The 24,005-nt window shown below is 34.1% G+C and overlaps 8 protein-coding genes across 10 annotated transcripts; 4 read left to right on the top strand and 4 right to left on the bottom strand.

Annotated features, from left to right (window-relative positions):
* Nucleotides 1–141: 141 nt before the first annotated feature.
* LOC109604370 (aspartate aminotransferase, mitochondrial) lies at nucleotides 142–3,820 on the top strand. 2 transcript variants are annotated; one of them, XM_049966527.1, is made up of 5 exons: nucleotides 142–375; nucleotides 436–943; nucleotides 1,947–2,368; nucleotides 2,423–2,573; nucleotides 3,568–3,820. In XM_049966527.1, the coding sequence occupies exons 1-5, from the start codon at nucleotides 308–310 to the stop codon at nucleotides 3,688–3,690; spliced, it is 1,272 nt and encodes a 423-aa protein (XP_049822484.1). In that variant the 5' UTR covers nucleotides 142–307; the 3' UTR covers nucleotides 3,691–3,820. The 2 variants fall into 2 exon arrangements, with proteins under 2 accessions (XP_049822484.1, XP_019876450.2); XM_020020891.2 differs by lacking the exon at nucleotides 3,568–3,820 and adding an exon at nucleotides 2,628–2,880 and having other exon boundaries at nucleotides 147–375.
* LOC109604372 (signal peptidase complex subunit 2) lies at nucleotides 2,874–4,732 on the bottom strand. 2 transcript variants are annotated; one of them, XM_049966529.1, is made up of 5 exons: nucleotides 4,565–4,732; nucleotides 4,442–4,507; nucleotides 4,250–4,383; nucleotides 3,855–4,195; nucleotides 2,874–2,914 (listed from the first exon to the last, which is right to left on the bottom strand). In XM_049966529.1, exons 1-4 carry the CDS (start codon nucleotides 4,589–4,591, stop codon nucleotides 3,856–3,858), a joined length of 567 nt encoding a protein of 188 aa, XP_049822486.1. In that variant the 5' UTR covers nucleotides 4,592–4,732; the 3' UTR covers nucleotides 2,874–2,914; nucleotide 3,855. The 2 variants fall into 2 exon arrangements, with proteins under 2 accessions (XP_049822486.1, XP_019876452.1); XM_020020893.2 differs by lacking the exon at nucleotides 2,874–2,914 and having other exon boundaries at nucleotides 3,814–4,195.
* A 39-nt stretch (nucleotides 4,733–4,771) lies between these two features.
* On the top strand, nucleotides 4,772–7,817 carry LOC109608103 (GPALPP motifs-containing protein 1). Its single transcript, XM_049966526.1, has 3 exons — nucleotides 4,772–4,907; nucleotides 6,148–7,534; nucleotides 7,587–7,817. The coding sequence occupies exons 2-3, from the start codon at nucleotides 6,149–6,151 to the stop codon at nucleotides 7,731–7,733; spliced, it is 1,533 nt and encodes a 510-aa protein (XP_049822483.1). The 5' UTR covers nucleotides 4,772–4,907; nucleotide 6,148; the 3' UTR covers nucleotides 7,734–7,817.
* On the top strand, nucleotides 4,914–6,111 carry LOC109608104 (phosphatidate cytidylyltransferase, mitochondrial). Its single transcript, XM_049966528.1, has one exon. It carries the CDS (start codon nucleotides 5,032–5,034, stop codon nucleotides 6,079–6,081), a length of 1,050 nt encoding a protein of 349 aa, XP_049822485.1. The 5' UTR covers nucleotides 4,914–5,031; the 3' UTR covers nucleotides 6,082–6,111.
* A 60-nt stretch (nucleotides 7,818–7,877) lies between the features above and the next one.
* LOC109604352 (uncharacterized) lies at nucleotides 7,878–8,633 on the bottom strand. Its single transcript, XM_020020872.2, has 3 exons — nucleotides 8,468–8,633; nucleotides 8,321–8,418; nucleotides 7,878–8,266 (listed from the first exon to the last, which is right to left on the bottom strand). Exons 1-3 carry the CDS (start codon nucleotides 8,518–8,520, stop codon nucleotides 7,926–7,928), a joined length of 492 nt encoding a protein of 163 aa, XP_019876431.1. The 5' UTR covers nucleotides 8,521–8,633; the 3' UTR covers nucleotides 7,878–7,925.
* A 380-nt stretch (nucleotides 8,634–9,013) lies between these two features.
* LOC109604361 (uncharacterized) lies at nucleotides 9,014–9,699 on the top strand. Its single transcript, XM_049966747.1, has 3 exons — nucleotides 9,014–9,142; nucleotides 9,193–9,266; nucleotides 9,323–9,699. The coding sequence occupies exons 1-3, from the start codon at nucleotides 9,090–9,092 to the stop codon at nucleotides 9,697–9,699; spliced, it is 504 nt and encodes a 167-aa protein (XP_049822704.1). The 5' UTR covers nucleotides 9,014–9,089.
* Nucleotides 9,700–10,714: 1,015 nt separating this feature from the next.
* LOC109604358 (serine/threonine-protein kinase polo) lies at nucleotides 10,715–15,047 on the bottom strand. Its single transcript, XM_020020879.2, has 8 exons — nucleotides 14,702–15,047; nucleotides 14,387–14,611; nucleotides 13,628–14,025; nucleotides 13,342–13,568; nucleotides 13,163–13,293; nucleotides 11,625–11,818; nucleotides 11,323–11,566; nucleotides 10,715–11,267 (listed from the first exon to the last, which is right to left on the bottom strand). The coding sequence occupies exons 1-8, from the start codon at nucleotides 14,792–14,794 to the stop codon at nucleotides 11,064–11,066; spliced, it is 1,716 nt and encodes a 571-aa protein (XP_019876438.1). The 5' UTR covers nucleotides 14,795–15,047; the 3' UTR covers nucleotides 10,715–11,063.
* Nucleotides 15,048–17,475: 2,428 nt separating this feature from the next.
* Nucleotides 17,476–21,703, bottom strand: LOC109604359 (uncharacterized). The gene is made up of 3 exons (XM_020020880.2): nucleotides 21,467–21,703; nucleotides 18,306–18,466; nucleotides 17,476–17,965 (listed from the first exon to the last, which is right to left on the bottom strand). Exons 1-3 carry the CDS (start codon nucleotides 21,600–21,602, stop codon nucleotides 17,603–17,605), a joined length of 660 nt encoding a protein of 219 aa, XP_019876439.2. The 5' UTR covers nucleotides 21,603–21,703; the 3' UTR covers nucleotides 17,476–17,602.
* Nucleotides 21,704–24,005: the final 2,302 nt, after the last annotated feature.

Below are 24,005 nucleotides of genomic sequence, written 5' to 3'. Positions count from 1 at the left end.
TTGACGTAAATCTCAAAATGATACGCGTCAAAAAACCGCCCAAAACTAAAACATGTATTCCCCGATTGCATAAATACTTGACCTTTGCGTGACCTTAAGTAGGTCCGCAATTATTTCGCCGGTAACGTCATCAATTTGCTCAATAGCCTGCACTAAAATCCAGAAATAATCCGAATTATTGGACATTTCATAACCGGAGCTCACGCCACTGTTATCAGTAGTCGCATAGAAAAATATCTTGCGGGTCTTCGGCCAGTTGCACACACAACCTAACCAGAACCGGCACGTTACTTCCAGTTACTGCAGCATGTCTTTGAAACAATCCACCAAATTTTTGTCCACCAACGGCGTTAACACCATTAAACAGAGGGCCAGGTACGCAACAACCCCCACAACCACAGCAACCCTCCGCTATTATATAATCTTGCGTTCCAGCTCATGGTGGTCTCAGGTGCAGATGGGCCCCCCGGACGCCATCCTCGGCGTCACCGAGGCCTACAAACGCGACAGCAACCCAAAGAAAATCAACCTGGGCGTCGGCGCCTACAGGGACGACGACGGCAAGCCGTTCGTGCTACCTTGCGTGCGTAAGGCCGAGGAGAGCATCCGCGCCAAAAACCTGGACAAGGAGTACGCCCCGATCTCCGGTACGGCGGACTTTTGCAAGCGCAGCATCGAACTGGCGCTGGGCGAGGGCTCCGACGTCGTGGCCAACGGTTTGAACGCCACCGTCCAGGGCATATCCGGTACCGGTTCGTTGAGGATCGGAGCCGCCTTTCTGAGCAGCTTTTTCCCCGGTTCGAAGGTCGTTTACTTGCCCACACCCTCGTGGGGCAACCACACGCCCATCTTCAAGCACGCCGGGCTGGACGTGAAGACCTACAAGTACTATGATCCCAGCACCTGTGGACTGGATTTCAAGGGGGCACTCGACGATATTTCCGTAAGTGTTTTAGTTTAGTTGGACGTGCATTTTAGTTATAATTAGTTTGGGATTTTTTTTAAGTTGAATTCTGCCAATAATTGTATTTATAGTACGTGCAAGGTCAGAATTTTATGTAAAAAATGCAAAATGCCGGTCATATAATTATATAAATCAAAACATCAATTTAGATTTGTTTATGATTCAAGTCAAGATTAGAGGTTTATTAATAATTTCTGTTAAGTTGTTATTATTATTTTTATCTTATCTATGTTTGTTTTTAACCATGTTTTTTATATAATTTAGTCATTTTTACCTCTTCACTAATCATTTCATAAAAATCTCCACTTGAACTTTACTTGGGTACAGTAGATTTTATCAAAATTCGTATAATTTTTTTATAGTTGAAGAAACAAAAAAAAAGAATCAAAATTATAAAACATATACAAGTATGTGTAAGAAGCAAGAAACGGACATTTATCCTTTTTGACCTGTTCCTAGAAGTTCCTAGTTGAATCAAAAATAGAATCCCTTTTAAAAAGGACAACGTAAGTATGTCAATATTGATTATCCTTTACACACTTCCTTTTAACTCTGTCTTTCATTGTACTTTGGGATTCCCTTTCAGTTTTCTTACACAGCACATTATTTGTTTACTAAATAAGTTGATAAAAAAGATTACACACTTACGACACATTAAACATGTTACTGATAATGATTCAGCATCTAATTTAATTGAATACAAATCATTATTATTAATTGGAAACACCAAAAGTCAAAGACCTAGCAAACATGAAAGATGAAACCAGATAAGTTCATTTAATTTTTATTAGTTCATGAATAACACAAAGTATTTCACTTTCAATCATCTACAGACAAAAATAAACAAATGACAAATGAATTTTGTTGTGTTCATGTTTATTGATTTTTTCAATCAGTTTTCGTGGTCAAATGAGAAACAATACTAACTTATCTACCAATGGAAAATAGAATTTGACCTATTTTATCGTCGATAAATCTGTAGAAAATCCCAGAGAAGTCCATCATCCTCTTGCACGCCTGTGCCCACAACCCGACCGGCGTGGACCCCTCAAAGGAACAATGGGCCGAACTGTCGGACCTGATCAAGAAGAAGAACCTGTTCACGTTCTTCGACATGGCTTATCAGGGTTTCGCCACCGGTAGCGTGGACAACGACGCCTACGCCGTGCGTCACTTCATCAAGGAGGGCCACAAGATCTGTCTGGCACAGAGCTACGCCAAAAACATGGGCTTGTACGGCGAGAGGGCGGGAGCCTTTAGTATCGTGGCTGAGAGCAAAGAGGAGGCCGACAGGGTGATGTCGCAGATCAAAATTTTGATCCGTCCCATGTACTCGAACCCCCCGATTAACGGGGCCAAGATTGTGTCCGAAATTTTGGGCAATCCTGCCCTCAAATCTGACTGGTAGGCACAACGGTTGTTGGTCGTTCTGTCGGTTACAGTTTTGTTACTTTTTAGGTTGAAGGAGGTGAAACTGATGGCGGACAGGATTATTAGCGTTAGGACGAAGCTGCGTGATAACTTGAAAAAGGAGGGATCGACAAAGAACTGGGAACACATCACCAATCAAATTGGAATGTTCTGTTTTACTGGCATGACTCCAGATCAAGTCAGTTTTCCAACATAAATTAATGACACATTTAATAATTTTAAATGGTTTTAGGTCGCCAAAATCACGAAAGACTACAGCGTCTATCTGACCAAGGATGGTCGTATTTCAATGGCTGGTGTCACTAGTAAAAACGTAGAATATCTCGCCCACGCAATGCACGCCGTTACGAAATAATTTTAGAAACGAGAAGCGCACTATTTTTCTTATCAACGCATTTTAATTGTACATTTATTTTATTGTGAACCTATCAATTAAGTATAAAGTATTATATTATATCAATTGAATAAAACTACGTAATAATAAATACACTTTTTATTCAATATAAAAAATAAATACACCTCATTTTTCTTTCTCATTCTCTTGGACGCCTGTGCCCACAACCCCACCGGCGTAGACCCCTCAAAAGAACAATGGGCCGAACTGTCGGACCTGATCAAGAAGAAGAACCTGTTCACGTTCTTCGACATGTCTTACCAGGGTTTTGCCATCGGTAGCGTGCCAACAACGCCTACGTCATGCGTCACTTCATCAAGGAGGGCCACAAGATCTGTCTGGCACAGAGCTACGCCAAAAATATGGGCTTGTACGGCGAGAGAACGAGAGCCTTCAGCATCGTGGCTGAGAGCAAAGAGGAGGCCGCTAGGGTGATGTCGCAGATCAAGATTTTGATCCGTCCCATGTACTCAAACCCCCCGATTAACGGGGCTAAGATTGTATCCGAAATTTTGGTCAATCCTGCACTCAAATCCGACTGGTAGGGACAACAGTTGTTGGTCGTTCTGTCGGTTACAATTTCGTTACTTTTTAGGTTGAAGGCGGTGAAACTGATGGCGGACAGGATTATTAGCGTTAGGACGAAGCTGCGTGATAACTTGAAAAAGGAGGAAACACCAATCAAATTGGAATGTTCTGTTTCACTGGCATGACTCCAGATCAAGTCAGTTTTCCAACATAAATTAATGACACATTTAATAATTTTCAATGATTTTAGGTCGCCAAAATCACGAAAGACTACAGCGTCTATCTGACCAAGGATGGTCGTATTTCAATGGCTGGTGTCACTAGTAAAAACGTAGAATATCTCGCCCACGCAATGCACGCCGTTACGAAATAATTTTAGAAACGAGAAGCGCACTAGTTTTCTTATCAACGCATTATAATTGTACATTTATTTTATTGTGAACCTATCAATTAAGTATAAAGTATTATATTGTATCAATTGAATAAAACTACGTAATAATAAACACACATTTTATTCAATATAAAAAATAAATACACCTCATTTATCTTTCTTTTCACTCAACAAAGAATTGTGCAGCCTTGAGACTTCACTCTCAACCAGTTCATGAACGACTCTGCCATTAACATCAATGAAATTTGCTACACTCTTTTTCGAGCTGGCTTCCCTTTTTGAGCCTTTGGCATCCTTGTATGACAAACTTAAGTTATACTTGTCATCATATTTGGCTAGATGAGAACTTGCCTCCCAAACTCTCTCCTTCTTTGAGCCATCTTTCTGGATACAAACAGCAAAAATACCCTTTTCCTTGTAAGTTGTATAGAGGGTTAAAATACCCATCATTAAGAAGTACGTGCTCACACAGAAGATCAGGACAGGCCTAAAATTTCATCAATGAGTTTTAGCTAATACATTATTAACATTTATATTATACCTAGATTGTGGGAATGGGTATAAATAATCCCAGAGTAGGGCATACATTGCTACACCAACAGCAATGCTGCATATAACCAGTCTACCATCCATTAATGAAAAGTTTTCTGTATAATTGTATTTTTGTGTGAGGACCTAAAATTACGGATGTATTGTAGATGATCACTTAAATATTGATTAAAAGGTGTTATACTTCTCTGACTGCATCATCCAGGGCATTTTTCACAGCGGTTCCGTCCCATTTGTTGATTTTAACATTCTAAAATTCATGTTTTAATACGGTTTTCATAAAAAATAAATCGAATATAGGGCTTACTTTATCATCTTTATCTTTTCCAGGCATTTTTATTATAAAATTGGGGAGAAACTTCTAAATTATTTGGTTGTTTTGAACAAGCTGTCGGCAACGCGACACGTCAGAAATCAGTATCGGTAAACGTCAACGCAAATAGCATGCGCAAAATATTTAATTAAATTCCGGGTCTAAAATTATACAACTGTTTTGTGGCACGATGAAAATTCAACATTTTACAACTATTTTAGTGAAATTCTATTAAATAATATTTGTAAACATTTGAAAAATTCCGTTCAACATTTGAACTACCGACAAAGCATTTAAACTATTTTGACACATAAATATTTGTCATACGAACTGTCAGGTAGGTTGAAAAACCGAAATAATCTAGGTTAGACAATTCGAAAAGACCTCATTAATTCACAAAAACTCAGGGATTTTTATGCATAGCATCTCACCATTAACGACCAAACGATATTCCAGCAACTATGGCGTCCACAAAGATCACAATAATACCGCCAATGTACCAAAGAATTATGTCGAGATTTCCGCAGGATTTCACCTTTTGCTTCGCCTACGGAAGCGCTGTAAAGAAGCAGCTCGAAAACGAAAACAAACAGAACATGATCGATTTAATATTCGCCGTAAAAAACCCAAGCGCGTGGCACGAAGCCAACCTTAAAGAGAATTCTAGCCATTACAGTGGCATTAAGTATTTGGGGCCGGGTATGGTTGCCAAATATCAGCAGAATTTCGGCGCAAAAGTTTACTTTAACACCCTCGTGCCTTTGGGTGATGTTACTGTTAAGTATGGAGTCATCAGTACTGATGATTTGGTTACTGACTTGCTGGAGTGGTCACACTTGTATTTGGCTGGTAGGCTGCACAAACCTGTGGAGATTATCAAAAAGCCCTTGAGTACTGAATTAGACACTGCACTACAATTAAATTTACAGTCTGCAGTGCATGCAGCATTGTTGGTTTTGCCTGAGGCATTCACTGAATATGAATTCTATCATGCCATATCAAATCTAAGTTATGCAGGTGATTTCAGGATGACTTTTGGTGAGAACAAAAACAAGGTTGAAAACATTGTTAAGCCACAATTGATAGGGTTCCGTAATTTGTACAAACCTTTCATAACATCAATGTCTGATTACCTGGATTACCCAGTGTTCAAACCAAAAAGTGACCAAGACTCATGTGCATCCACTGAAGAAGTGTCAGATGATCCCACACTAGTGTTCTGTTCACAAGATGTAAATCCACTGGCAAAACTTCATCATTTAAATCAGCTGCCCAGGTGGCCACAAAAGGCACTCACCAGGTTCTGGAACAGGGGCAGTCTGAGACAAGACACAGAAGATGTACTGAGGGCTGTGGCCTATGATCCAGACTGTAGTGCTATTGTTAAATTGTGCATTTCGGACATTGTGTGGAAGTCTTCAGTTACTCAGAGTATTAAAGGAATCGCGACCGCAGGACTCGTGAAAAGTGTCAAATATAGTACAAAAAAAATACAGAAAATGTTTGCCTAGTTGTTGTTTTCTTTAGTTCGTTCAATAAACGTAGTATTTATGTTGAAATAGTGTTTTTGTTCACAGAATGCATCAATTATCAGATTCAGACTCGATAGACTCAGATGAGGGGGTCAGATTTAAGACCGCGAGTGTGAGAGACAAATACAAGAATTCCGAATATGGATACGAACGGAAATCGCAGAGGAATGAGAGCAGATCTAGGAGAGACAGATCACCAACTCCGGAGGACAGGCGGCAAAGAGACAGGGATCACAGGAGGAGACATGACAGGAAGGAGAGCAGAGACAAGCATGCTGACTACAAGAGGAAAGAGAGCAAGGAATACAGATCAGAAAGACAGAAAAAGGAAGACAGGCGCAGCAGAGAGGACAGTAAAAGAGACAAAAGTGAGAGAAGTAATAGACAAGAGTCGCCCAAGAGTATGGAGGCTGAGGAGTGTTTGAGAAGGGTTGTGTCCAAAAAAAAGGAAGATGGAGATGATACTGTTGACAGAAAAAAATCCAAAGATACAGATGAAAATAACGTAAAAAAGAAACCTAGTGAAGAACCTAATATAGGACCTGCTTTACCTCCTCACCTATCAAAGAAATCAGAAATGATTAAAGAGGAATGTAAAATGGATATTGGACCTGCTTTACCTCCTCATCTGTCAAAGAAATCAGAAGAAATTAAAGACGAAAGTAAAATAGATGTTGGGCCAGCTTTACCACCACACTTGGCCAAGAAAACAGAGACTGAAGACACAAAACTGGACGAGAAACCTAACATAGGCCCTGCTCTCCCTCCTCACTTGTCAAAAAAACTACAAGACAACTCGGAAACTGATTCAAAACTCGAAAAACCGAGTATAGGTCCTGCTCTCCCTCCACATTTACAGAAAATAGATACTGAAGACAGCATAGGCTCCACAGAAAGTGACACAGAAGAACCCCCAAAGAGATGCATCGGCCCAACACTTCCGCCGCATTTATCCAATTTCCCCTGCGACGCAAACCCCCAAACGGAGTCGCTGTCTGAAGGCGAAGACGAGGAGATTTACGGTCCCGTACCCGACAACGGTAAACTGACCGCCGCTCACGTCGCACTGGAAGAAAGGGCGTTGCAGATGAAGCTGGACAAGTTGAATCCCAGCGATGACAAACTTCCGGAACGCGAGGAATGGATGATCGAGTTGCCCGAAGTAAAGGCGGCCAAATTTGGCCTCGGACCTAGACAGTTTAGGAGCAAGACAGGGCCCGACATGTCGGATAGGTCGTCGTGGACTGACACACCCGCCTCCAAGGCGGCGAAGAAGAAAAAGAAGGAGGAGGAGAGGGACTTGAAGGTTGAAGCGGAGGAGAAGAGTATCAAGGACAGGGACAGGGAACAAGAGAAAATCTCCAAGAAGCACAAGAGAAACAAAGAAAGTCTTGTTGAGTTGCATCAGAAGAAGCTTAAAAAGGAGAAGAAAGTGAGTTGCTGAAATAACAAAAGATTGAGAGTATTATTTTAATTTTTTGCAGAACTCGGGACCGCAGGAAAGACGTCCGTTTAGTAGGGAGGTGGATCTGCAAGTAAATCGTTTCGACGAGGCCCAAAAGAAAGCTGTCATGAAAAATGCCCAGCTGTTGGATGATCGGTTTTCCTCCGGCAAATCGAAATTCTTGTAAATCTAATTACAACCAGATAAATAAATTAAATATAATTAAGTACAAATGTCTGAAACATGCCAATAAATAAAAAACGTCATATTAGTCAATCGTTTTATTATAGACAACAATTGAGTTTATAAATACATGAAATAAAAACCCTGAGAAAAATGCCCTCAAAGTGTAGTTATGTCATTAAACGCAAATAAAATATTAAATAGGACATTCTCCGGGTTTTCCTACTTCGAAGGTAACCCACAAAGTAACAACTGAGATGAGAATCATGAAGATAGAAAAGATTATATCCCCAATTGCAATTTTCTTGTAGTAGTTGCATTTGGGAAAGGCGGCCAAAAGGCTGCGCACCATCTTCTCAGTCAAGTACAAATGAGCAGCGATCACCGAAAAAATAACTGCAATTATCGAGATAGCCACTGAGGTTTCAGTTAAATCTAGGAGTGGTTCCTCTTGCTTCAACGCTGACATACATCTGCAACGGACTTGCTTTTGGCGTTCCGCAGCCAGATCATCGACGTCGGAGTAGTCCTCAACTTCTAACAATTATAATAATCATTAAACGGTTGGGTTTGTAAAGATCCTCATCTTACCAGCTACATCAGGAGATTTCTCTTCTGAGTCCAGCTCAGTGGACCATTTCTTTCCTTGGACGGTCCAGCAGTTAACCATCAACATTGTGTCAAAGAATCTGAAAGCACGTTAAAACAGTTCAAAATAATTGCGTCAGACTATCTTACATGAAATAGAAGATGAACATTCCAATGTTCATTAGAATCTTGGTGATCGGCATGTTGACCAGACTGGTTAGCTGTTGTCAAGACGAAGGTGTTAACTACAGTGCTGGCTTAGCTTCGAATCACCGGGCACCACCACTATTTCATACCGTAGGATGTTTTGGCTGTAGAATTCGATATTTATTTCCTCTTATCACCTTATTTACGTCGATTATTCATAGTTGGGGCATTTGCAGAATTTGCACTCGAACAACACCCGACAAGAATTTATTATATGTAGTTACTGATATATTTATATTATATCATGGATAAACTTTATATAATAATTTTAGTGAAATTAAAATAATTTAAGAGAACAATTAATTATCTTTTAATATTTATTTTTAATATTATTGTATTATATTTATCATATTCCTTCAGTGAAATAAAATACCTTGCAAATATAACACTTGATTGTCAGTCTTAAATATACTGAACTTGTTTAGGATTCCGGTGCGATGAATAATAACCATATATTGTCGATAAGTTGAATAAACATATATTTCAGCAGTTTTGCACTTCGACAAAATCGTCCACTTGAAATCAGTTTTCAACTTGACTTTGCTCTATTAAGAACTAAGCAAATATGAAGTGCGTCAAATTGTTTATTTGTGTTATTATAGTTTTTTGGCTTTTAGGGTAAAAATGTGAGAATATTTTAATGACAATTTACAAAATATTGCTTTCAGATACGTAGAAACTATGGCCATTACCAAACGGGACTTGGAAGACGCTAAAGCCAAAGACCAAGCCCAAGTGGAAAGTAATTAGATGCACTCTTATTTAACGAATGTACCGTAGTACGAGCTTGTTTTCCAGCACTTCATGACATCAACATAGAAACCCAGCTGGTCAAACGACCACTCCCACGTCAAGTGATGTTCACATCCTGGCTCACCACCGAAACCATCCCCAAGTCGAATCGGTTCCAGCTCTTGGAGTCTCCCAAATTACGGGAGGACGACTCCCCGCTGAATTTAATCCACGTTTCCGTCATATTCATCGTGCTGGTTGCCCATATCTATTTCCAGGAGAGGATTGAATACGGCGTGTTTCAGGCTTACTCTAAATGTACATATTACAAAAGACTTATGATCGCCAATTTGATTGTATCCTTTCTACTCGTCTGGATCGTTATTTTTTTAACGATGCTGCTTATTTATAATCCTTATAACGAGTGTTCGATTGAACAATAATTTTATAGGTATATTGTTCGTCGTTTCTTGTTCAGTGTTTATAATTAAAATCATGTTCAGTTTTAATTGTTTTATTTGCCTATATAAAAATTTACTAAAAAAATACAAGGACTGTCCATCAATGAGCAGAACTTAATAAAGATTATAATTAAATATACAATATGTAGTAGTACCGTAAAAATACGGGTATAATCGGGGAATCACAGGTCAAACATAAAATTACATTTAGATAAACTCCAGTTAAAATCAGTTTTGTGACTTTGCTTTATTGAAAACTAAACAAATATGAAGTGTATTAAATTGTTTATTTCCGTCATTGGTGAGAGGAGTGAGACGTGTGAAAATATTGTACCTAATAATATCCCACCTCTTCGTCATATTCATTGTGATGATTGTCTACATTTATGTGCAAGAGAGGACCCAATACTGAGTGTCCCAGGCTTACTTCAAATACACATATTACAAACAACTTATTATCGCCAATCTGATTGTAGCCTTTTTGTTCATGTGAATCGTTATTTTTTTAGTGATTAAGGGTATATTGTTTTAAACGTTGTTTCTTGTTTAGTGGTAATAATTAAAAAAATATTCTCTTTTAATTGATTTATTTTCCTACATTAAAATTTATTAGAAAAATACAGTTACAACATAACGGTTTTTTGTAACATATACAACAATATCACACTATTTTTGTTTTGTAAATAATTTTATAATTACGTCGATTTAATTAATTAATGGTGACAAACAAAGATATATTTTATATTAAAATTGTGTAGTTTATTTTTCTACATGAAAAATGAATTAATGCGTTAATACAGTAAATTATATCATTGAGTAATATAATACTAATATAAAAAAATGTTTGCTTGAAGTATATAAATTTATTGTCTTGTGATAACTTCACAAGAATAAAGTACAGTCAGTCATTAACAATTAATAATATTAGTTATGTCAAGTACCTCAAGCAACTAGTCTTTTCAGGAACGTGCTCTACATTTTACATACAATCAGCAAATTGTAGAAAAATTCAGCCGCATTTGTTCTATCAAATGCAGTTGGATTTTATTACAATCAACTAGTAGTATGCTTGAGGGCACAGTAACAATACTATTGAGCGGAGATTGATATAATAAAAGAACACAGTTTACAAATCAGATTATAATATACAAATAAACAAAGGACTGTCCATAAGTGAACACAACTTAATAAATAAAAATTAAATATAAATGTAAAAAATGTAGTTGTATCATAAAAACGCGTGTATAATCGGGAGGGACTCAATTGATCGTGATACAAAATACCCCAGTATCTCCGCCTTTAAAAACATTTCGATTGCAGCAACACCTGTCCGTCTCATATTTCACTCACTTCTCGTACGGATTGTCGGAATCGATCAGCACCGATATTTTATCGTAAGCGTACCGCATTTTCTCGTACAGTCCCATCGAACAGCCGTTCTTCTCGATCGACGAGAATTTAAACGTCCTAAACGACTTGTCTTCATCGATGTACGTGATCGCCGACATCAACGGACACATTATTATTTTCGTGTGGTCGCCGAAGTTCATCTGAAAGGAAACCATTAATAAAACCATTCATTTAACAGGTACCAAAAGTTATTACTTGGACGGTGCCGTTGTTGAGTTGCATCAGTACCCCGCTGGTGGATCTGCACCATTGATGCAAATGGGGCGTCCTCGACAACGAATCGCTTTCTTTTACCACGGAGGCGCCCGTCTTGATCAGGTGTTCTCGCATGTATCGGTTGAAGTAGGAGAGAAGTTTTATCTTTTTGTCCAGCGGTTTCGGATAATTGTCCACGGTCATGTACGTTTCTTCACCGTTTCTGTCTATATAATGTACGGTCCTAACGGGAAAAAATACATTGTAATCATGTCCAGAGTTCATTAAATTAATTATCTTACACTCCGTTCGGCAGCATAATGAGTTTGGTGGTGTCGTTGAACATGACGCCGACCCCTTCGTCGGACAGCTGGTATCCAAAACCGTATTTATCGGAATAATCCACCCACTTCGACACCCAGATCATCGGTTGTGCGTTGGGATCAGACATTTCATCCAAGTATTTTTGATTCCTGGCTGGTTTCGTTTTAAGAACCTGCACAAAAAAGAAACATATATATTTTTTTACAAGCATTATAATTTTCATATTATAACCCTCTTAAGCAGGGTGAATAACCCAACTTATTCATTAGAAGTTTATGTAGAATATAAAAATATATTGGTTTAAAATTTTTGTAACAGTTATAACTTGACTGAAACTACTTTTCTGATTTATTTTAAACAGAATTCAAGTAACATCAACTTTGTTATTTTCAATGAATCACCCTGTATATTTTTGGACTTTTAAATTCTGCATGTAATTGCAAATAAAATAGCTATACCATGTTCCAAACCTAAACCAATAGTTTTCGTGTTATTAATATTTTTCGGAAAATTTTGACAGATTAATGATAGAACTAAAATGTCTGTAAAACCACCAATTTTGATGTTGGAAAGTTCATTTTATATACACACTTTAACCAAAGACCATTCTATAAGAAGCCATTATTTGTATTCTCAAATTTTATACAGGGTGTTTATTAATTACGTTTAATTTTATGCATTTTAAAAACATCAATAATTTTGCTATTTTCAGTGGGATACCATGTATATTTTAATATAATAAATTGATTGTAAGCCTTTTTCTTGTCTGCACTGATAATAGTGTACCATGGATGGCGTATATTTTGTATCTGACATTACATTACATTTTTGGTAAAATCTTTGTTAATATTCATTTTATGTATAGGTAATTGCTTATATCAATCAAAAGATTTTTTAATATTCCATTTAATAATGCATAACAAAGTTATTGTTATGTTTTAAGACGTATAACGCAAATAACGAACACTCAGTATATAATTTGGAGGTACTAATAATTTATCTAAGATAAATTAGTTAAGCAGGTCCAATTAAGTTATAATTATTATAAAAATTTCAAATTAATGCCTTTTTCGTTCTCTTTATAGTTCTAACAAGTTAAATGAATCACTCTGTATATATATTGTACTCAGTTCAAAACTCAAAATGCCCCGCCTACCATCATTGTTGATAAAGTAGAAAACATACTGATTTCAACATAACCCTAAATTAATAATACTGTTTTCTTCATTTTAAAAATTTAAAAAAGGAATAATACGGTAGTTTTGAAGCTTCAGCAACAAACACTTATGTCGATTAAAATTTAAGCTTTTAACGTCTGTATGAACTATTATCATTCACATTTGAATTTGTATCTATATTTCCAATTTATGTTAAAATTTTATTATATTTTTAAATTATGCCTGTTTTGACCTATTACCTCATCATCAGAGACCACTTCACTGATGATATATCAACAGGCAAGTACTTCTAAACTCCCAAAAATTAATAAACCTTGCAAGTGAAGCCAAAAACCTACTTTCAACAACATAGACTTGAGCGTGGCGAAACTCTCCTTGGCGTCGAAGGCGTGGGCCTTTTGCACGGCCAGTCCGGCCGCAATAGAGTCGTGCAACGGTTTTTGTGGCGTCACGGCCATCGCAGCGTCGCCTAAAAAGCACAATTAAACCTGACACACCAGCGTAAACTGACCATTACCTTGATTAAGCTCCAGGAGAGGTTTGCGGGCGCCGGCATAGCCGGGCGTTTCCATCTTATCGAAACGGGGCGCCATCGTCAGACAGCTGACGGGCAACGAGGGCGGGCAATAGCCTAGCATGAACTCGTGCTGCGCCAGCTCGTTCACTTTGGGCCTGTTTTTCGGTTCCGCCTGCAACATCAGCTTGATCATGTGCTTGGACGGGGCGGAGATGGCGGAACTGATCCTAAAATAGGTGGCAAAGTTGGTCAATTGTTCTATGTAAGGGTTTTTAGATGTTCCTACTTGTAGTCGCATTTTTTGATGCGCGAGTAAGTTTCTTTCAAACTGCTAGTTTCAAACGGAGGTCTGCCCATTAATAGTGTGTACATGATGCAGCCTATCGACCAGATGTCCACCTCAAAGGAGTGGCCCTTTTTGTTTAAAATTTCGGGGGCTATGTAGTTGGGGGTGCCACACAGTGTCTTCTTTCGTTCTCCGTCGTACTCTATCTTGGCCGCCAGGCCGAAGTCGCCGATTTTTACCTGCAGTTCATCGTTCAAGAATAAATTGCCCAGTTTCAAGTCTCTGTGGATAATTTTCTGGTAGTGCAAGTAGTTGACGCCACTTAAGATCTGTTTCATGTAGAAGCGAGTCTCTGGCTCGGATATCGCTTTCCTTCTTTTATGTAATTCCATCATTGACTGGAAAATTAATTAAACAATTAATAACTAAACTAAATAATATAAACTGAAGAAATAAGATTAAATAAGGGAATATTATAAATATTATTATCAGAAAGTATAGTGAGCATTTGAGCTTCCAAAATTGAAGTTTGAATGAAGCCCAAAAAGGGTTCTTAAAGACAAACTATCAGTTACACTGTTGACAAAATTATTTAAAAAACATTATAAAGAAAATAAACAATTATGAGTTAGTATGACCAACACAAACAAACACTGTAAATGTAAATTTATAAATACAGCAAAAAAAAACATTAGAATTCATTTAAAAACGTTACCACTAATAAAAAATCAACAACTAACATATTCAGTCAATACTTACTCTTTTCCTACACAATTCAAGTACAATGTAGATGTTCATACTGTCCTCAAAGAAATTATAGAATCCCACCACATTCTTGTGATTGAGGGACTGATGGATCTGAATCTCCTGGGTCATTTTCTCCTTCTGGTTCTGCTTGACCATCAACTTTTTTGGCACTATCTTCCCGGCGTAAGCCTGGTTGTTGTTTGGGTTGATTATCTCGTAGCATTTTGCAAAACCACCCTAAACAGATCGCATTAGCTGGTGAACTCGTTTGTTTTTTTGTATTATCGATATTGGACAAAAAACGGTCGAGAGAACACATGCACTCACCTTTCCGAAGAATCGGCCCTTTTTATACTGGGTTCTGGTGTTCGGATCGTAGATCAGATCGGGTATTTGCGTGGTGTCGTCCTCCCTGGACATTGTTCGCGATTCCGATTGTCGAGTTTCACTTAAAAATTGAACGTTTTGGTGGCCTGAACAGCGGGACCGCTTCTCTGCTCTGTGTCCGCCGACTGTTTTGTCAGTTATGGAGAATTCGAAACGGCAACGGTGATTGGCCGACGTGCGTCGGGACGATGCGATTGGTCCGTTCGAACGCGTCGGTCACTGGTGTTCCTGTAATTTTGGCGGTACGGTTCGTCGGTCACGGATGGCGCTCTCGGTGACCGATTCGAATTGGAATCCGTTCGAAAATGCCGGGAAAGTTATCTTGAATACGTTACACCTGTTGATCATTTTTTTTTTGTTTTGTTTTAAACGTACGTTTACTTACAGAACGAAGAAGTCCGTTGTGTGCTCCGTGGTGCCGTCCTGGACTTCGGGATCTGATGTTTGGGATACGGGCTGGTGTTAAACAATCGAAAAATGTTTACTGTTGTTTTGACAACGTTTGCGTCATGAAATGTCATATTTTCAATTGGTATTTGTTGTCAAGTTCTCAATAAAACTACACATTGTTTGCATTTTTATTTATACTTGAGGTTACATTAAAATTTTAAATTGGATTAGGATAACCCTAATTGGTTGTTTAATAATTAAAAATAACAATTTGTGTAGGATTTAACTGGCCAATTAAACAAACAAATATGAAGAATATCTATAAAAAAATATAATAAGACATTTTTAAAATTCTGTAAGAAATATGTAGTATATTTTTTACAAAAAATGTATTTTGGAAAATTTTTAATAAAACTTTAAAAATGTATACGATATTTGTTAAGAAAGTTTAACTTTTCAAGGTCAACTTTATTAAAATCAAACTTAATGCTTTGTAAGTAATTGGGACAAATTTTAAAAATGAATAACCTAAAAATTTTTCAATTTTAAGTCAAAATTTATAAAAATTTAATTTTTTACAAACTACTTTAGATTTAGAAAATTCTAAAAATCTTTCAATTATAAGTTAAAATTCAATTTTTTTTTTGAAAACTGCTTACAAAATTTTAAATGGAATTTGTAAGAAAATTGAAACTATTAAAAATGTTTCTGTTTTAAATGATAATACATATAAATTTTACTATTTTAAATAAAAAATCATAATTACTAAAGATATTTTTTAAATTTTAAAATTCTGTAAGAAATTATAAATTTTATAAAATAAAATTTAAAATAATTTTGGAAAATGTACAAAACATTTATTAGAAAAATTTAAAATTTTCAAGTTCAATGTTATTAAAAACAAACTTATGTTTTATAAGAAATTGGCACTAATTTTAAAAACAATAGAATGATTTAGAAAATTCTAAAACTTTTTCAATTTCAAGTTAAAATTTGTTAAAATTTAATTTTTTTTTTTGAAAACCTCTTACAAAATTTTAAATTTAATTTGTAAGAAAATTGAAACTTATTTCTGTTTTAAATGATAATGCATATAAATTTTACAATTTAAAATAAAAAATAAAAGAAATTTGTGAATTTTTAATTCCGTAAGAAATTGTAAATTTTATAGAAAAATATTATAAACAGAATATTTTGAAAAATTATTAACATTTGTTAGAAAGATTTAAAATTTTAAAGGTCAAGTTTATTAAAATTCAATTCAAAATTTTACAAAAAATTGGATAAATTTTAAAATTTAATATTTTACAAAATGTAATGAAAATTTTAAATAAAATTTACAATTTCACTTTTTTTAAAGGTTCTTACAAAATTTTAAATATATTGCGTAAGAAAATTCAAAACATTAAAATGTTTTTCTTTTAAATTTATAAAGAGATTTTTGATATTTTGAAATTCTGAAAGAAATTGAAAATTTCAAAATATTTGGTAAAAAATTATAAAATGTTGATATTACTTTTTTAAAAAAAGTTCAAATTTCAACGTTATTAAAATTAAAAAAATTACAAAATTTTCAGACATTTTTGAAATTTTAAAATTTTTTAAGTGACCAGTGTAAATTCTAAAAAGTGTTCGCTTTATTAAGAAAAAATTTAATAAAATATTTTTCATTTTATTTAAAATTGTAAAATTTAGAAATATTAAAATTTTGAACAAAACTTGTTAAGAAAATTTATCATTACCAAGGTCAAGATTATTTTTCAAAATGTCATTACGAAATTACGAATTACAAAAAGTTTGCAATTTTCAACAATTATAAAAATGTCCCAATTTTTAGAAAATCTCTTACCAAATATCAAATTAAATTTGTGAGATAAAATGACAATATAAATAATATTTATGCTGTCAATAAATATTTTAATTTTACTATTCTGAATAAGAAATATTTTCAAAAATATAGCTGAAAATTTGAAATCTGTACGAAATTCCAAAAATATTAAAAATCTGTACAAAGAAGCAAATTTTCAAATTACGACAATTTCTAAGAAATTTTTATAATTTTAATCCTACGCTACTTGTAGATGTATTTTGGGATAATACGTACCAAATTTAAATATGATTTTCCTCATTATTCGTCGTATTCTACCTGATTCTAAATAATGACCATCTTGTGTAAATAATAGTTACAAATTTATACACATCTTTTATATTAAATTATATCCAAACCATTCCATTAACTTTATTTATGGCTTTGCTTACAACTCGGTACAAAAATTGTCGATTAAATCATGAAATCATCATCCGAGTAATAAAACTAAATGGCATTAACTTAAAATCTTTATTAGTCTACTAGCACAATTTACAAACAGCATAAAATACACTTACGTCAATAAAACAAATAAATTAATCAAATTAAATCAGTCCAGGGGCGCGACCCGTCATTTCAAATATTTAAACACCCAACGTCGGGTTGGTGTAGCGCACGTATTTGAGCAAATCGTCGTTCTCCTCGCACACCCACGGTTTGCGGTGGTGGCAGGCGACGTCGTGCCAGTTAACGCCGTCGTTGTAGAACTGATTCAAAACGGCCAAACAGTTTTCGGTGGCGCCGCCCTGTTGCGCCTCACGGTTGTCCGGCTGGGGTTTGCCGATGCCGCCGCTCTCGGACCAATCGTTCTGGTCGCGTTGGGTGGTCGGGGCGAGTTTCTGCAGCACGGCGGTCCAGAACCATCCGTTCACGTTCAGGGGTTGAAGGTCGGCACGGTCGCAGCCTTTGAAATCGCACAATCTGCCCGACGTCCAGATGTATTTGACCTGTCACAAGGAGTATTGGTTAGAATGCGCTTGCGCAGTAAATCACCGCTGCATCACTGCGCATGAGCAGTGTCTTGCTGAGGGTTTTGAAGTGAATTTGTCTAATATCTAATTGATATGCACGTACTAAAACCTTGAAGACTCATTCAGTATGCAAGGAGCGGATTTAACTGTATATTTAACAGTGTTTTTGAATCATAATATTATTTCCTCCTTCACATGTAATCATTGATGATTACTATTCAATACGTGCGCCACAAAAAACGTTATTAATAAATTTAATAACGTTTTTTACTGCCTAAATTGTAGGTCAATGGATAAACATTTATAATAATAATACCTTCTCGTCTACGATACGTTTCTTGATCCATTCATTCTCGGCACTCGTCTCCAGTGAGACCAGGTCCATGCAACGTTTCCTGCAGAAGTTTCTGCCGCCCAACCAGTCCTCCTCCACACCTTTTAAGGCCGGATCCCTCCAGCTGAAGAAGTAACCTTTACCTGTGCGACAGAAAAAAAAAACCAACGGTAATTCAAACTTTCTTCACACCCACAAACACATCGATTAGGCGTGCCACGGAGAAGAAATGGTTTCTGGGTTATGGTGGCACGAAATAAAAAATCAAATCGGACGAAAATTTACATTTAAAAGAAACCGATGTGTGTGACACATGAAACAGACGGCGGGGATGGTGAGAGTTGTGTGATCTGTTCTCAAAAAGGAGTAAAAATCGCACCGTGAAAGTAAACGAATTAACTACCAGCCATTGTTTCACACGATCAAGATAAAAATTGTTCGTGTTGTATTGTTTTGTCACCGTTTAATTAATAATTATTTTGAGCTGAGATAAGGATGTGGTTTTTTTTTATTTGCTCGCTCATAATTAAAACAAACAAACTTTAGTGCATGGGTGTATTTGCATAAGGTGTGATATTATGTAACTTTTCAAGGTGATGGTGGTCAGAAAATATATCCTGGTGTTAATGAATTTGATTATTTAAATCTTGAGGCATCTGCATTTACTATTAATGTCACCGGGTTTTCTATAATTTATTATAATATTAATGTTAACAGGAATCACTTTAATGGTCACGACATATTAATTGTTTACCAGAAAACTTAAGTTAATATGCTCCCATATTCATTAATATAAAATTGTCTCCCATTTATAGTAATGGTTGGTAACTTTTTAAACATAATTTAAAATAATCTCAATAAGATGGAAAAATACAATTCTCACCATTAATTTTTTAAGATAAACATATTTTTATTGAAAATTGTAATTTACAAAATAGAAAAACTAAAAAACTCTTATTTTTTCATGTCTTTTGAATAGTCAGATAAAGTAGAATAATAAATATCGTTTTTATTAAATATTGTGGATTACACTATAAAAAAACATAAACTAATATAAAAATTTTGTTATTTTTTTATTTTTTAATAAAGAATGCTTCCAAACTAATTCAACAGGTCAAACTTGATCAGTTTTTTGTAAAATATTGTTGATAGGAATAAAAAATTAAAATTGCCTCCCATTAATAGTATTTGTTGGTCAATTTTAAAAAATAATTTAAAATAATCTAAATGAGTTAGAAGAATACCAATAATATTAAATAAAAATATATTTTTATTGAAAATTGTAGCTTGCAGGATAGAAAAACTAAAAAAAAACTCTAATTTTTTTCTTGTCTTCTGAATACTCAGATAGGGAAGACTGATAAATATGGTCTTTATTAAATATTGTGCATTATAGCAAAGAAAAACGAAAATGTAATAGAAAAAATGAGAAATTGTTTTAAACATTCTGTGAAAATGTTATTTTTTATTTTTTTAATAAACAAAGCTTCCAAACTATTTCAACAGGTCAAACTTGATCAGTTTTTTGTAGAATATTGTTGATGGGAATAAAAAATTAAAATTGCCTCCCATTAATAATATTTGTTGGTCAATTTTTAAAAATAATTTACAATAATCAAAATGTGTTAGAAAAATACAAATTTCATCATCAGTTCTTTAAGATAAATATATTTTTATTGAAAATTGTAACTTGCAGGATAGAAAAACAAAAAAAAAACTCTAATTTTTTTCTTATCTTCTGAATACTCAGATAAGGTGGACTGATAAATATGATATTTATTAAATATTGTGGATCATAGCACAGAAAAACGAAAAGCTGATAGAAAAAATTACAAATTATTTAAACATTCTGTGAAAATGTGTTATTTTTTTATTTTTTTTAATAAAGAAAGCTTCCAAACTAATTCAACAGGTCAAACTTGATCAGTTTTTTGTAGAATATTGTTGATGGGAATAAAAAATTAAAATTGTCTCCCATTAATACCATTTGTTGGTGAATTTTTAAAAATAATTTAAAATAATCTAAATGAATTAGAAGAATATAATTTACACAACCAATTCTTTAAGATAAATATACTTTTATTGAAAATTGTAACTTGCAGGATAGAAAAACTATAAAAAACTCTAATTTTTTTCTTGTCTTCTGAATACTCAGATAAGGTGGACTGATAAATATGATATTTATTAAATATTGTGGATCATAGCACAGAAAAACGAAAAGCTGATAGAAAAAATTACAAATTATTTAAACATTCTGTGAAAATGTGTTATTTTTTTATTTTTTTAATAAAGAAAGCTTCCAAACTAATTCAACAGGTCAAACTTGATCAGTTTTTTGTAGAATATTGTTGATGGGAATAAAAAATTAAAATTGCCTCCCATTAAAAGTATTGCTCATATTGATTATTGTGGTGTACAAGATGGAAAACAAAAAGCTCTTATTTTTTATGTCTTCTTAAAACTCAGTTAAAATAAACTAATAAAATTTAAAATTTAAATGATAAATAAAATAACTGCAAATCAATAAATGCCAAACCATTGACATTTTACATTTAAATTTAAATATCAAAGTGGTTATAATATTGTTAACACTGACTGCTAAGATGAATAGTTAATTTAAATTTACTTCCTCATATGTCAATTATTTTTTATTATTTTTAAACAAAAATTTTTATTGTATATTTAATTTTATTATGAATAATGACTTAATATTATATAATTTATAATACATTTTTTTTGTTTTATGTGTAATACATTTATTTACAATAAAGTAATACATTAATTGTATTACTAATTTCCTATATTATATACTATTGAATATTTTAACAATAAATTTCTATAATTTTTTTCTACATAGAAACTTGTAAATTTATTTTATTTATTGCTTATTAATTGTTATTTACTGAAAAAATTCTTTTAATTTTCGATAAACTAAAGCATTTGAACAAAATGGAACTAATTTATAAAATTATTATAATAGAAACATTTAAACTATATAAATTTGTTCTTGCATTTTTTTCTCACATTTTTTTTAGACAAAAACTTACAAATTTACAGTTTTAAAACATACTAGAACCACGTGTAACCAAATTAAACAACGTACGAATTTAAGTAAAAAATTCAAACGGAAAAGCAAAACTTACCATCGGGAGTCCTTTCGTGAATTACCCTCTGGGCGCACAACTGCGGCACCGGCGGCTCGAGGATTCTCCCATTGGGGAATTGGGCTACCGCAACGGCCAAAAGACCAAACAGCACCGCACACGTCTTCAATTCCATTTCCGTTTCGTTCGAATTAAATAACTCTTCTTCACTTCAATTCAACACCTGTCCGAACCCCAAAACTGTGTTCCTTGCGATGCGTGCGGAGCGAATGACGAAGAGGTGGCGTACGGACGGTGATTTATGTACCGCAGGTGGTGGGGCCATCCACCTTGACCCCGTGAACGAGGAATCTCGGTGAAAGCGGGGAACCGATGACGGGGCCACAGGACGATGGCCCTTTCGGCCGAAATGCGAGTGTGGTTTTCTCGGAAATCGATTAATTTTCGATTTTCTAAACACCATCGGTCTAGACGGCCCACTGAATTTGTCCATTACCAATTTCTAAAATTGCTATTTACTCTTTGGGATTTACTTTAATGCATGTTTAATGTTTTCTTATTAAATAATAGAAATATTTTTAATTGATATTCAATCACAAAAATTTTAAAATCTTAGCAGAGCCATATAGATAGAAAGAACAAGAAGTCATTGAAAAATCCCTCATTCAAAACTTCCTGCTATTTCAATTGTATTAGTAGTATATTTAAATATACTCCTGTAACCCAACCTAACCTGGTTTATATTGGATGAAAGGTAAATTAATTACGGCTGTGGCATCTTCATGCAATTTTTATCTGTTTTCAGTCATTCTCACCAGTTGAGTAATTTTTTTTAACATAAATAATTTCTATATCTCAAGTTTTACATATAAAATCATTACCTTATTCAATTACAAATATAACTTAACCTAGCACGAGATAGAAAAGAAAATTGAATTGCAAGAACAAAAAGACGGTGTATAAGCTGTTTAATCTAAATATTTTTACTTATATAAACTGTTTTCATGCTATTTTAATTGTATTGGTAGTATAATTAAATATTAGCTTCTGTAACCCAACCTAACCTGATTTATATTGGGAGAAAAGTAAATTAATTACAGTTGTGGATTTTTTATGCAATATTTGTCTGTTTTCAGTCATTCTCATCAGTTGAATAGCTTTTTTTTTAACATAAATTCTTTCAATATCTCAAGTTTTACATATTTAATCAATACCTTCTTCAATTACAAATATAACCTAACATAACGTAGCACGAGATAGAAAAGAAAATTGAATTGCAAGAACAAGAAGAAGGTGTATAAGCTGCTTAATCTAAATAATTTTACTCATATAAACTGTTAAAACGGATAAAAAATGACTGATTCAAAATTTTCTGCTATTTCAATGGTATTGGTGATATATTTAAATCTTAGCTGCTGTAACCCAACCTAACCTGGTTTATATTGGGAAAAAAGTAAATTAATTACAGTTGTGGATTTTTTATGCGATATTTGTCTGTTTTCAGTCATTACCACCAGTTGAGTAGATTTTTTCAAGATAAATTCTTTCAATATCTCATGTTTTATATATTTAATCAATACCTTATTCAATAACAAATATAACTTAAATAATCTAGCACAAGATAGAAAAGAAAATTGAATTGCAAGAACAAGAAGACGGGGTATAAGCTGCTTAATCTAAATATTTTTACTCATATAAACTGTTTAAACCGATAAAAATGACTGATTCAAAATGTCCTGCTATTTCAATTCTATTTGTAGTATATTTAAATATTAGCTGCTGTAACCTAACCTAACCTGATTTATATTAGGAGAAAAGTAAATGAATTACAGTTGTGGATTCTGTATACAATATTTGTCTGTTTTCAGTCATTCTCACCAGTTGAGTAGCTCTTTTTCAACATAAAATCTTTGAATATCTCATGTTTCATATATTTAATCAATACCTTATTCAATTACAAATATAACCTAACATAACCTAGCACGGGATAGAAAAGAACATTGTATTGCAAGAACAAGAAGACGGTGTATAAGCTGTTTAATCTAAATAATTTTACTCATATAAACTCTTAAAACCGATAAAATATGACTGATTCAAAATTTCCTGCTATTTCAATTGTATTGGTGGTATATTTAAATATTAGCTGCTGTAACCTAATCTAACCTGGTTTGTAGTGGAAAAAATGTAACTTAATTACAGTTGTGAAATATTCAACTATATTTTGACTGTCATTTTCACCAGTTGAGTAGTTTTTTTCAACATAAATAGTTTCAATATCTCAATTTTTTTATACATTTATTCAATACCTTAAACAAGTACAAATATGTGCTAACCTAACCTAACATAACATCGGTAAAAAATATTATCAATAAATTTAAATTAAGTAGGTAATTCCAAATGGTCTTCAAATCATTACATTTTAAACAGAAGAATGTATTAAACAAATCTGCTTAGGAACATTCCAAAGAGTCCTTAAAAACTTTCAGGAGCAATACTAATGTTCTAATTAGGTTGTCTGTCATCTTGCTACAAAAATAAACAATCCAATTGTTATGCATGACTTGAAACTTTTCAATTA

Source organism: Aethina tumida, chromosome 4 (genome assembly GCF_024364675.1).
Source record: "Aethina tumida isolate Nest 87 chromosome 4, icAetTumi1.1, whole genome shotgun sequence".
Taxonomy (NCBI): Eukaryota; Metazoa; Arthropoda; class Insecta; order Coleoptera; family Nitidulidae; genus Aethina; species Aethina tumida.
Note: the sequence above shows the minus strand (reverse complement) of the source record. Positions and strands in the feature narration are given on the sequence as shown.